This window comes from Carassius auratus, chromosome 16 (assembly GCF_003368295.1).
Source record: "Carassius auratus strain Wakin chromosome 16, ASM336829v1, whole genome shotgun sequence".
Classification (NCBI taxonomy): domain Eukaryota; kingdom Metazoa; phylum Chordata; class Actinopteri; order Cypriniformes; family Cyprinidae; genus Carassius; species Carassius auratus.
In genome coordinates this window covers 7,479,802-7,494,312 of record NC_039258.1, presented here as the reverse complement: position 1 = coordinate 7,494,312, position 14,511 = coordinate 7,479,802, and the positions used below count along the sequence as shown (strand labels likewise).

The following is a 14,511-nucleotide window of genomic DNA, read 5'->3' as shown; positions in this document are numbered from 1 at the left end:
GTTAAGCACTTTCTTTTTCTTTTTCTTTTTCTTTTCTTTTCTTTTGTAGTGTACATTTTTGAAAATTGTTCAAATGTGAGAATTTGGCGTGAAATCAAGAAAGCAGGCTTACATAAAAGTAATGGTAATAAAGGGACAATAAATTAACTGGAACAAAGCATTTGAGAATAATAAAAATATTTTAATATATATATATATATATATATATATATATATATATATATATATATATATATATATATATATATATATATATATATATATATATATATATATATATATATATATATATATATATATATATATATATATATATAAAACACTTTGTAGCCCTGCTCTCAAGTGTTAGCTTGACAACTTAAACTAAGCTTCATTTTTGACAAACAACTCGAAGTGTTTGTACACGTGCAGTGCATCGTATTCCATTGAAAAATCACTTGGCTAATTAAATTCGACCCATCTTTGTAATCATAGAAACACACACGCAGCAAAACTAAGTGGATTAATCGTTCACACCCTTTCTTTGTCATTGTGCTCCTTCGAGCATTACACATTCCGCTCTGCTGCATACAGGAATTCAGAGAGACGTTCTTGGTCTTTGGAGTGGAGGACACACTGCACTGTCCGTCCTCGTCTCTGCTGAGGATTCTGTAGACAGAAGGTGAGCCTTATGCTGGGAAGCCTGTAAGGACCTAAAATTACATTTAAGTAGATGGTCGTATCAAAAAGGTGCCTTGAATGTTTGCTCAAAAAATTAAGATGATGCCATTATTTTCCCCTTTGTGACTTTCCTTGTTTTGTATACCACAAATGGAAATGTAACGTCATGTTTTATTAAATTATATGCAAATACAATATTTCATGACAGTGGCAGCAGATGAGAAACTTTTCAGTGAGAAATTATTTGAGTTTCCGTGTTCTTTCTCACACAAAGCTATCGTATGACTCCAGAAGACTTGGGTGCATGAAATGTTTTGGGGTGCTTTTTGTAGTTTCTGGACCTTGACAGCCTCTATTCAGACTTTCACTGTATGGGAAAAAAAAAAAAACACTTTAAAAATCTTCCTCTTTTGTGTTCAGAGGAAGAAAGAAATCTTGATGAATTTTCATCTTTGGGTTGCATAAAGTTTACCCAATGGCAGTAAATTATTCATAATGTATTGATTTGCACAAATTCTCTTAAAATGTCCTTTCTAAATAATCCTACTGCTTATATACATTCGAAAAGTCTCCCGGTTTTATGGAATATAGTCAGGTGAATAGAATTACACAGTAATGAAGAGGCCTCACAGTTAGTTTAAATTGACATTTTTGTGATTTAATTAATTACTGTAGCAAACCCTTCTGCAGTTCTTTCAGGAACCCCAGTTTGACGCACTTAATGCACTTGATGTCGAAATCAAATATTGGAGAATATTATCTTATAAGTTAGGTCAAAAGTAATCTAAAAATAATATATATACAGTTAGAATACATAACCTACAAATACCTTACCAATAGATTACATTACTAACTACAATTTCCATTATGTAATTTGTAATCAATAATAGACTTTTGCTAAGTAATCTACCCAGCACTGACTATTCATTTTATTATGTTGAGGATAAAAAACAGGATGTCATAGGTACCATAGTTTACCATTGCTGCATATCATATATTACATTCAGTATTTCATATTACTGATTACCATACAGGCAATCATATTATACTGAATATTGTATTTCTGCATAAAAAAAAAAAAAAAAAAAAAACACTCAATTTCAGACATGACAGTAATATTATGATTCAGTAATGCAATCTTGGCTGAAGACCAAGCGTGTGTATTATTAATCGTCTGATCTCTTAAGCAAATGCAAAGTTAACTATGCATTATCAGAGCAATCAGAAAATGAACAGATGATTAAAAGCGACTTCTACATCACCTCAAGCTTTCAAAGCAAAACAAGTGCAATTTACTTGCAAACTCATCTAGCTAATTTCACTTCTATTAAAACCCCCACTTAATCAATGTAGTATGAAATATATTATTCATAAAACCAACATGCCAAATATGCCTAATGAAAAATGCACCATAAAGACCATTAGTTAAATTAAGCGGGTTCTGAGAACCTGTTGTGAACGTTCACTCCCAACACACAAATAACTAATCAAGAGTTTCTGTAGCCTTTTTAGTTAGTGTGATTTGTGAGTCGTCGTGAGATATCTAGTCTCCATGATTTTGATTATGTACGGCATCACTGCACAAATTTTGCCTCACCTGACAATGTCAGGATGGGGTCTGTCAACATGACTGATCTGGTATGCGTCATTACCCCAGGTCAGGATCAGTGCTTAATGGCACGTTACGACGGGATAATTGTTTTCTGCTCATTAGCCCTACATTTCCTCGGCTCAGCGGGCAAGTCAACTTGTGGACACTCAGTACTCTGGTTTGACGAAGAGTGCAGGATGAGTACACCGGAATATTCATCAATGCTCCACTTCTGAAGTCGAGACCTTTAGTTTATAGCTGCAGGGGTGACAGCTAATAATTAGGTATGTTTAGTTGTATTTGCCATGTACTTAAAAGGTGAAACCCAAATCTTTTTATGAAAAAGAGAGAAAGAAGCCAGAATACAATCATTTAAACAAACATTGCACTGATTTGGTAATTCTATGACTACACCTTTCCATTGAGGATGAATTAAGAGGATTTATACCAGCTAGAGTATTATTATTATTATTATTATTAAATGTTAAAATTTTGCATCATTTTATAGTAACGTGTGACACTGTCCCTGTATGTAACGATCTGTCTTCATTCGAAGATGTTACATTCTCAAAATTAAAGGTGCTTAAAAGGTTCTTCACAGCAAAACCAAAGAACCATTTTTGGTTCCACAAAGAACCATTCAGCCAACCCCGCCCTCTTCATCTGTTGCACTCCGTTGCGCAGCGCTCTTGTTAGGATGACAAAAACCTTTAAAAGATTAAAAATCTTCAGCCTGTTTGCCTCTGTGGTCTAACAGCGCTCGTCATATAACTGAGATGGCCAATCAAAGTAGGCGGGTTTTACCATTCACAGAAGCAGGCTGCGATTTCCAGCCAGAGGCATCAGTTTTAAAATCCATGTGGAAGTGTTGTGACGTATTTCCGAGAGAAACGGAATGCTAAATGAGGAAAAATAGTGGGCGTGGTTTTATTTTCCAACAAGCACCTGATTGGATCGAGAAAAGTAGGTGTTTCATTCAGAAATGGAGGCAGATCTAAACGCAAACAATCGTTTTTTGAAGCCTTCGCACTTGAAGTGCTTCAAGTTATTTATACTACTTATTGAAAATAGTGGCAAAATATGCACCTCAGTATTGTTGTACATTATAAAACACTATGCAATAATTTTAAAATATATCCAAATAGAAAGCAGTTAGTTTAAATAGTAAACATGTTTAAAAATGTTACTGCTTTTAGTTTATTTTGGATCAAATAAATGTAGGCTTGGTGAACAGAAGATCATTCTTTAAATATACATATATATAAATCTTACTGTTTAAAAACCTTTGACTGGTGTAGGCTGATTATTCTTATTGACTGAAACTTGCTTCAACCAGGATAAAGAGTATGAAACGTTGAAAAAAAGAATGTTGCAGGAAACGGGCAAATGATTGAAATGCAAACTGACACTCTGCCAGCAGGGGGCACTGTGAGAGCGGCAGAACTAGCGGTTTCTCCAGTAACGGCTGTGATTGAAGCAGCTCTGCTCATGAAGGTACTTTATCAGATAAAATAAAAATGCTTTCGAAACATTTCTGATGACAGTCCTTTCCCTTCAGCGATACAGCGCTGCGTTTTGATTTTGAAACGTGCAGTGCTCATGTTTATCAAACAAAGTCAAAAGCTACAAATAAATCCATGCATGGCAAACACTGGTAATGTATACCAAAATATCGTAAATGTGTTTAAATATCATATCACCGTTATTGAAAAATATTGTATCGTGAAACATATTTATATTTAATTATTGCCCAGCCCTAATTTGTAACACAACATTTCTATTTTGAATAAACACTTTTTTTTTTTATTTTTTACTTTTTTTTTTTTTTTTATCAGTGAATCTTGAAAAAAAAAAAAGTGAAGCATTATGCATCTCAGTAATTGACATGTAATATTGTTCCTAGGTTGATTGTCTTGTAATGCAGTATTTGTTTCATCTTATATATAAATACATTACATACTTTATGGTCTTTTGCATTTGTGTGTATGATGTAATACACCTTCTATATATTAATATTTACCTCAACTTGTGGAAGAGTTATTGCCTGCTTGTGATGAACTTTGATTCGACTTTTTCATTACCACCTGTGTTTTATGGTAGTTGTCAGTATATTATAACTTTAAAAATAGATTTTTTTTTGTTTGTTTGTTTTTGTATACAGCATGTTACCTGTGTGTTATATGGTAACGTTCTGGCAACCACAGCTGCTGTGTGTGTGTGTGTGTGTGTGTGTTTACCCTAAATTGTGCAGATTTTATTTCACAATGCATGCAATTAAGGCTATCAGGAGAGTGTGATGATTTTTTGTATACGTGTAGTCTAAATAACTTCTTTCTTCGCATTTAATGTTTGCAGAGTGCTTTTACTCAGACTTTTTAATGCACAGAGGCAACATAAATGTATACTTTCAGAGTAATCACAATCGCTGGAAATTATGTACCATGCACTTGAAAAGAGATTGTTGATTATCATGCAGAGCTGATAGAAAAAAAAAATGCACACTGATTTCCATGACAACAAAAAGGTTTATGTCTGATGCAGTGCATAAAGAAATGCAGATGTTACAGTACACTTGCTTGTATACAGTTCCAGCTCAAGTCAAGTCAAGACGGAGATAAAATGCTATTATTCACAGGTCTGTTCTGTGTGGTTATTTTGCATCTGTTAGAGATTATAGGTGTTATGTTTATATCCCCAGACTTGTTAAAATCACAGAAAGAGAGATAGGTTTATAGAAGGCAAAAAATAGAACAGTGTTTATTAGATTATGAATGCCTTCATGGTGCAATATGATTCATATATAGTACATAATGAAAGAGTTCTTGGTTAACTTGATCTAGGGCTATATGACCTGGACCGACCTTTTTACTAACAGAGTCATCATAAATGTGGTCTCATAATTTTTCACTGCAGCGTTAACAGCGCCCAATATGATGATGTGCAGTAATGTGCATGTGCAACAGAGTTCTCTTTTAAACCATATATACTGTGTGTATGTGTGTGTGTGTGTGTGAACAATTATTATTATTTTTGTTTCTGAAATTGTCAAACAATAAGAAGCTTTTAAAGGAATAAGACAATAAAACCAGCTGTTAGTACTGTATGGCTGAGAAACAAGCTGAGCAGGACAAGGAGGAAGTGATGTGAGAAATGCAATGAAACACCTTACGAAAGAAAAACATTGTGTTCCTAACACAGCTGTCTAAAACTAAATCAAAACTCACAAAAGTAAACACCCTCTAGACTTCACACAGCATGACCTCAGTACATCACACATCTGAGGGAGAGAAGTAGCTTTCGAGACACTTTCACAAGTATCTTTGTTACATTCTGACCTTCAGGTATCCAGTCAGGATTTGAAATTAGATTTGTATAGGTCCTGCAAGGCAGCGTGGGACTACAAAGTTTGTCTATTAAATTGTGCGAGCTATAGGGGGAAACTGGGTCAAGCTGTCACACTTTTTACTCCAGTCAGTATTTTTCAGTACTTTTTGTATGCATACCTTAGTCTTGAATTAATTATTAAATTCATGTTTAGCTTATGTGACTATATGCCCTTACGCAAGGCTTATACATACAATTCATGAAGTGATTGTTGTGGCAAACATTTTTTTTTTTTTTTTTAATTGTAATCAACAGATTTTTACAAACGTGACAACTTGCCCTACTAGACATTTATCTCTAAATCAAACAAAGTGTGTTTGTGTGAACTTTGCCATAAGCTCATAAAGTTTCTTCATTGGCATTTCCAATATGGAGTCATGGAATCTTTCAATTTAACAAAAGGTTCTTTATAGTTCTTTAGATTCTTAAATTTTTCTTTTAAGAGCTGATTTTTGAAACGTTCTTTGGAGAACCTGAAAAAATATTTCTTCTATATGCCATTGCTTTGAAAAACCCTTTTTGGACACTTTTAAGAGTGTAAGTAAGCATCTGAGACTTTTCCATGGCTTCTAATTGTGCCATTACCAGGTCTTCCGTTGTCTGTTTGGCCTTGACCTTCTCATTTTCCATTTTCTCATAGATTCACTCGATGATCTCCAGTAGAAGTCAAAGCAGAGGAAGATTCAGATTCTCCTCCGCCGACTCGTCATGAAATGAAATATGCTTGACATGAAATATGCTAAATGCGGACCATGACTAAACAGCGTTTGGGGAAATAAACTGCTGGGTTTTGAATATGTGCGATGAGTAATAACAGAACTTTTCCAATGCTGCGTGGCGACCCTTGAGATTGTGTAGGCCATATTGCGTTTCACATGTAACTGTTGAGGGAACACAGGAAGCTGTAATTGAGGGCGTATTGAAGGTGTTCAGAGCATCACAGTGTGCAATTTAATGAGGTTGAGTCATGGATGTTTCAATGGGCTTTATTTGTACAACTGCCGTGACTAAACCAAGGCATTCTTGTTGAGTTATAAAACGATTTATAGCCAGTTACATTTTTATTTATCACAGACAGCAAAAAAATGTCTATCACCACAGGTTTAGTTCCTGTTTTTTGTTCCAGTGGGACTTTCTTCCCTCTTCCAATTGATTTTAAATAGAGTAAAGCAAGTCTTCTGTTCCCTGGCCTTGTCCTTCTGGTCTTTTCTGCCTCTGTTTCTTTGTTGAGTATTCTTCAGTTCTTTCAGTCAACTGCATTTCACAGAGGACATTTATGTTCTGTTATCTCGGGCACCAGGTTAACTACCGCTAATGTGACATTGGCAATGGCATAACACGTATGCAAATGATGCCACTCTGACCTCTTGTCTATGCCTCAGACAGTGTTGTGGTGGTGCATGTGATGCTTGTGATTTTCAAATTGTCGGCTTCTTAAAGGTATAGTTCACCACAATCTGTCATTACTGAATCACCATGTTATTCGGAATTTCCTATTTGTAAGTTTTACATGTTTGGAGCGAAATGAGGGGTGAATATGAATTTTCATTTCGCGTGAACAATTAATTTAATATTTAGACTGAGACTTTGGACTAGGTCTGCTAAGTTTATAGAGAAGTGATGACTTGTCAGTGATGGATATATCGGCTATTAATTCACCGCTCCTGGGAATGACCCAACTACTGTAGGCACTATCAACTGAGCCCTAAAACCCAACGTCAAACCTATTTAGCGATGCCAGGAGGGGTCTTCAAATTAAAAGTACTGGAGGCAAGTTTTATATATTTTTTGTCATCATATAGTACACTTCTAGGCAGGAGAAACTATGCTTTCTCCAAAAATCTCAGCCAGCAATATTGAGTCCAAGCATGCAGAACCTTAGAGGAGTGAGTCATTGTTCATGTTCAGCCTTGAAATGGCCTGATCAGGTTAAATGTGCCCAAAGTCAAGCTTTGTGGTTGAACTGCTCAGCCACATTCCCCTATTCTCTGGCGTGTGATTAGAACGTTCACTGTGGACCTCTGGCTTTTTTGTTCACACAGCACGACTGCATCTGCTGCTATTGTTACAGGTGCTTTTCTGCTCGACTGGTCTCGTTTCTCTCTCGTGGACTGAGAATGACAGTGACATGCCCCCACCCATAACGAATGCACGAGAGATGTTTCTGCCTGACACCTCTCTCCTCATTTCCTTCCTCGCTTTTTAAATCAATATTTGAGTGGGAGGTGGGCCCCACGTTCACTGCCACATATCTCTGGGGAACAGGAGGCACTATGGCCGGTGGTCTTGGTTTGGGTTTTAAAGGAAGGGATCAGACCGGAGCAGGGCACAGACACTAAATCAATGGCCTTATCCAAACTCCTCGCTCCACATGAGGAGAAAGCGGAATTTCTATCAGGAGATTATATTTGTTCACTAGCTTCTGACTCGTTGGCCCCTATTTTTCTTCTATCTTCCATCCAGCTCAGAACTGCAAATAGTGTACAGCAAGGCTCAAGTTTTCAATGTCTTTAATTCTCTCACTTTTGCCTCCTTTCCGGTCTTTTTTGGGCCATTCTTTCCTCCTTTTTCACCCCCATTTCAGAGATGGATTATGACATTGACGTACCCAGGGCACGGATGTCTCAGGGGCTCTTCACATAGGAAGCATTCTAGCGTTAAAAATGGCTAGATGGAAGAATAGAAGTGGACCAAAGGCGCGTCTATGGGTGCATGAAATCCCATCAACATAAATCCCACCCCTAGATTGCTTTGATTGGTCAATGGTTTAAAACAGACATCGATTCAGTGTGCAACATGTCACATTTTTTATTTGCAAGCACCTAAACTTGATATTGCTGTCTTATTTTGCATAAAACAGTGCATATTTTAAACATAAGCTACAAAACTGGGATGGGCAAATTTTTGAATAAAATATTACTTTCAATACATAAATGCAAATTTGAATAAAATTGCCTATGCAGTTTAATTTTGGATCACAATGATAGGAAGCGGAATTGTTTGTCAATTCAAAGAAATTTAAGGTAATGCATCTTGCTGTCTACTCAAGGCCTTTTAAGCTCTAAAACTTTTTGTAAAGCCAAAATTCAAAATTTGAAGAACTTTGCACATCTATTTATCAATTAATTTGAAATTCAGTTAATTTTAAGTTTACTTCCATTTAAAAATTGTATTGCAATTCTGCATCTGGTTTGCTACGGCAATTCAAATTCATCTTAGTCTTGGAATTGGTTCTCAATTAAAATCTGAATCACAACTCTGAAATCTAGTAAATATGAGTGGTTTCTGTAATCCTTTAGGGCCCCCTGTTGGTCTGGAGCCTTATGCAAATGCTAGACAGTACTGTGGTCTCTTTCTTTCCTTTTATGCATGCAATCGTAAATATCACCCTCTATAAACCCAATTTATGCAATCTTGATTTCTTTTGCTCTATTAATACATTCAGTACAGCAAACCTTTCATTGCGCTGTGCTACCTTTCCTCCGTTTGATTTGCTGTCTCGGTACACAACGTCTAATCCTTTGCTTCTCCTCCGGGACGACAGATTGACTCCTGCCTGGAGCCTAAAGCCTTCCTGACATCATCTGAGCTCTGCAGTCATGACACACAGTCTCTCGCTGCACAATGCTGTTCCTCTGTCGCACAGTCATTAATATTGATTTACTTAATTGGTTGAGCCTAATCCATCCAATAGGGCTGTAAACCTTGCCCAGCTTGGAGAGCATTGCACCTTGGGATAGTTGGTGAATCGTTTTGAATCGTCTTCTGTGGTTTGTAAAGCATGATTACCTGTCTTCTCACCCCTCTCGCTCTTCTTTCTCTCTTTCAGACATTCCACACAGCAGCAAACCAATAAAGTCATAACAAGCACAAGCCAACTTGTTAAACAACTCACTGACATCATCAGCGGGTCTTCACGGGTAAAATAAATCTTCTCTGCATCTCTCATTTTTCTTTTTTTTTCTGGAACAATCATTCTTATATAAGTATAGCCAGTGATGGTGGATTAAATCATGAATGTCAGCATTCCACTAGCATTTGTACTGACAAAAATAAAATGTTGTCATGGTAAAGTTACTGTATGGTGATGTTAAACTGAACCAATGTTCATTTTAAAATCATGCTATTTTGTTTCCACACAGCAAGACAGGCTCCGTCTGACAAGACTCAACACAGAGCTATCCGATTCTGTGCAGCGTTATGGAGACCTGCAGAAGGTACACACGAAACACTGGCTTTCCTTCATTTGTCCAGAGAATAACAAACATGATTAGTCTGATTAAACAGCTGTCAATCTTGATATTAGAAAAAAAGTGAAAATTAATATGAATCAATATGTACTTTTTTTTCTTTTAGCTTTAAAAATAAAATTAAACTGTTGTATAAACAAAAAAAAAAAAAAAATGATGTCAACTGTGGATGTCACGAAGTGCAACGTGACATGGCAAACCCTTGAGAGTAAACTGATGCCTCGTTCTATTTATGATGTACTAATACAAAGAACAAATTATTTGAATTTTTTTTGTTTTGTCATCCAGTGTAGACAGACTTTAGCTGTTGCTACGGGGCATGGCATGGCAAATAATAATAATACACAAGATAAAATTGTTTTTTATTTCCCAGTGACAGTGAACTTAGATACAAAATAGTTGTAATCATAATTTCTGAAAGAAATACGATGCTCAAAAATAGTTTTTTTTTTTTTTTTGTCTCAAAATGTTTTTAGTTTTTTCACAAGTGAAGCAACTGCACTTTCTTTTTTTCCTGCCAGAGAAATAACCCTATTGAGCATGTGTTGTACAACTGTAAGAAATTCAGTTTTAAAATAGTCCCAATCTCCTCGACTATATGTGTGCAGCCCATTCTTGCAGCAATAATGTAAACCGGTGAAAAGAAGAATCCACTGAACTTCTCTTTAGCTCAGCTGCTGTCACATGTCTGGCTGTATTTGCATATTAATGTAATTCTTTTTCTTTTCTCTGACAGAAAATTGCAGATCGTTCGAGGGCCTTGCTTCCTCCTGCACAAAAGGACAGGAAACAGGTGAGTGGGCTTCAATATCTCAGTCCAGAGAGAGTCCACTTCTTCCTCTTTGTTCTTTCATGAGCTCTTCGACATCCCTGTGAAAGTAAGATAAAGAGTGTGACTCTGTGTGTGATTGCGTGTGGATGAGGAGCTCTTTGATGCCCCTCTTTTCTAACCACTTCATTTTCTAGCAGGTCAGATATTAACTGTCAGAAATTAATGACACATACAAACCTCAATCCTCACATGAAGTTTGTTAGGAATCTCAATGCTTTTTGGTACTGAACGTGCAGCCCTGGTGATCAGAAGGTGGTCAAAGATCAGGGCTGGAAGAAATATAACATAATAAAAAAATGTTGATGGCCACCAGAATATTTTATAGTATGAATATGTAAACAGTTAATATATTCAAAAGTGCTGTCAGTGGCTGGAAACTTAAAAGTGATACATTGGTGAGGAAAGGGTTAAAACTGGTCCTTATGACTTATGTAGTCTACTCCAATTCTTTCTGAAGCCAATAGATAATTTTTCTTAAATCTAATATGGTACCATTAGATGTGTCATGTCAGGTTTAATGTCAGTGATGATTGATAATCTCACTGTGACATGCCATGTTATATGATGTCAATTTATCGTTTGACTTGTATGATGGAGTAGACAGTCTTTTAATGGTACTTTTATGTGTTTTTTTTTTTTTTGGACCCCATTCACTTTTATATGGAAGGCTGAGTGCACAGTTAGTGAGTTTGTCATGTTCCAGAATGAAGTAAGTCATATAGCTTTGTAGTGACGTGAAAGTGGAAAAATTATGACAGAATTGTCATTTTTGACTAAACTATTCCTTTAATTCCGATTTTATTCCAATTAAAATGCCAAAATTAACTATTCCAAATTTCTCCAGAACAAGTGATATCTTAAATTGGGTTTCAGTGTAAGAACAAAAAGAAAACATATTGTGGAGAAGAAACAAGACGGCTTTAGGATGACCACAGATAACATGCTTAGTGATTTTCACTCTCAATGGAGGAGTTTCATTTGATGAAACACACTAAAACTGACATCATCACCACACCTTTTTTTCTTTTTCCCCCCTCAGATTCAATCAAACTTCAATTTTCAGTTCATCTGAGTTGGCTCAAGGATGTACTGATGATTGAAAGTGCTGACTGAATGATAGGAATTGTGTTCAATATTACCTGCAGTACAACAGCAGCTCAGATTGTCTCAGCTGTTATGTGACTATAGCACATACCTACACACTCATGTCTTACAATCTCAGGTCTGTTAAAATCCTCTCTTATTCTATTCCCTTCCCTCCTGTCGCTCTCTAGAGATGCTGCTTTTATGCGTGACTCTGTCACCTGCGGCAATGTCTCTGATCTTCCATCTCTTTCCACAATCCCCCCTGGAAACACCCGACCAGAGCAATCAAACAGGATGTGCAGTTCTAATAAGAATGCCGATAACACATTCCAAAACAAACAACATGTTGAGTTGTTAGTCAAGAGTAAGACGTTATTAAGGAGTTGTTTGATCGCCAGGTTCTGCCGGAGTCTTATTTTTATTTTTTGCCTGAGTTCAGAAGAGAACATGGTTTGCTATCAGCACTGCCAATCTGTAAGATGATTCATGAATGTGACTCACTATTACGAACTGAAAAATCACAGCGGTATAGGCTGTTATTAAAGAACTCATGTAAATCATATGTTTAAATGAATTTCTCAACATCAAGTGTAATTTGTTATGCTCACTTCCCATTGTGTTGAATAAAAAGAATAACAATGCGCTGTTTGGTATGGGAGTCTGTTTCTAAGATTCATTTATGAATTTGTTATCTTGTTATTACGTTTCTTTCTTTCTTTCTTTCTTTCTTTCTTTCTTTCTTTCTTTCTTTCTTTCTTTCTTTCTTTCTTTCACAGTTTGGACTCTTTGTATCTTAAACTTTATCTGAGGCATAATTATCTGAGGCAGAAACAGGCTTCCATAGCTTGAGTAAAAACTAACAGACAAACTAACTTTATGTTAAAGCAATTATTTAGCATCCATCTGTTAAATGTGATAAATGTTATTTGTTTAAGTTTAGGCAGAAGTCAGAAAGTGCTTTATCACCATGTTTACACATACAAACACTATAAAAAAAATTAAAAAAATTAAAAATAAAATTAAGTAAATAAAACTCAGTCAAATGACTGACAGCTATGGCTGCCAAACAAAAAATGTCAAATTAAAGTAAAATGTTGTAATTGAAACAAGGAAAAGACTGTAAAATAAGTTTTTACACTGTAAAAAAAATCCCTTAAAAATGGTCAAATGACTTTCAGCTACGGCTGCCAAACAAAAACCATACATTTAAAGTAAAATATCTTAATTGAAACGAGGAAAATTTTGTAAAAAAAAAAAAATCTATAAAAACTTGATCAAAAATTTCAGTAAAATTGTTGTTTTTGTACGTTATTTCAATTAAGATATTTTACTGTATTTTTTTTTTGTTCAGCAGCTATAGCTGCCAGTCATTTAAGGATGTTTTTTTTTTTACTTTTTTTTTTTTTTTACAGTGAGGAATTTGACTTGGCGACAAGAGCTTCGAGTGCAAAAGAAAGTGCACACAGTGCATATATGACATACATCCATAGAATTATACAGTAGAGATGAAATATAGCACTAATATAAGACAAGTAGAAAATTAAATAATGCACTACATACAGAAGTATAAATATAGAGTAATAACCTATAATTTTTTAAGTGAATATACGGATATGTTATTTACAAATGTAGCGTTTATTTAGTTTATAATGTTAAATGTCCAAATGCGCTGTATAAATGTGTATAAATGTGTCATGATAGACAGTGTATAGTTATTAACTTTTTAATTGTTCAGGCTGATTACATAGCATCCCTCATTATTGGTCAACATACAGAAATAATTGTGTTTAACCCTTGCACTAATTCAGGTCTGGAACCCTATGAAGTCAACAGATAACTTTAGTTGCAGTAACTTTAATACATTTTTTACAAAGTTTCATCAAATATAAGTCAGCAGTCTTTGTGTCTTTGAAGCTGAGTGATGGTTTAATTATAGCAAAGAGCAAGTTATTTATATCAGTGCAGCCATTTTTTCCGCCAATCAATCCAAAGACTGAGCATCCTCCCTCTCTCCTCTTGAATTGATAGGTCTCAGGTTATTTCTAACTTTTTTTTTTCTGTTGTCAGAAGAGCAAAAGGTTAAACAAGTGAGAAAGATGATTAGATTTCTTAGCGTATGGTTTGCTGCTGTAGAAGTGGTGACTCTCACGTTAAGGAGACCCCCCTCTGTTTCTCACAGGGATCACATATGTACATGTCTTGTAACTCGAATAATGTGAGGAAATTCAAAGCTCATTTTATTAGTTTATTAGTTATATTTGAAATAAAGTTTTCTTTATAAGACTATTTACATTTTTTTTTTAAAGAATAATGTTAATGGGCTTTTTTATGTGGTATACATATGGATCAAAATTCAATTAAACTTGGAATATAATAAACTTTGAGACTAAATTTCAGGGCAAATTATGCATCTGAGATACAGACACAGATTAAAGGATAATTTATGTTGTAAATCTTGTCAATAGATGAGAAAAAACTCCAACTACAAGCCACTCTGTGACCTAATAAACAATGATATCCTCAGTGAGTGGGACGACAACAGCCGCGCAAAGAAGATGATGTTCTCAGAGTGGCATTGTGTTGGACCGAGATGTATTGGATGTGCTAATTCTGAGAGGGAAGAATACAATGAGTCATCCAACACATTGCAAAAAATAATAGCACGCCTCGGGCCTTTATCGATGTCATGCATATGCAAGTTAAGAAAT

General features: G+C 35.4%; 1 protein-coding gene across 1 annotated transcript in view; it reads left to right on the top strand.

Moving 5' to 3' along the window:
• Positions 1–14,511, top strand: part of tsnare1 (T-SNARE Domain Containing 1) — a 107,335-nt gene that overhangs the window by 32,866 nt on the left and 59,958 nt on the right. The window contains exons 5-7 of the mRNA XM_026283712.1: positions 9,465–9,555; positions 9,778–9,852; positions 10,622–10,678. Coding sequence (XP_026139497.1) covers positions 9,465–9,555; positions 9,778–9,852; positions 10,622–10,678 — 223 coding nt within the window. The remainder of the gene's footprint in view (positions 1–9,464; positions 9,556–9,777; positions 9,853–10,621; positions 10,679–14,511) is intronic.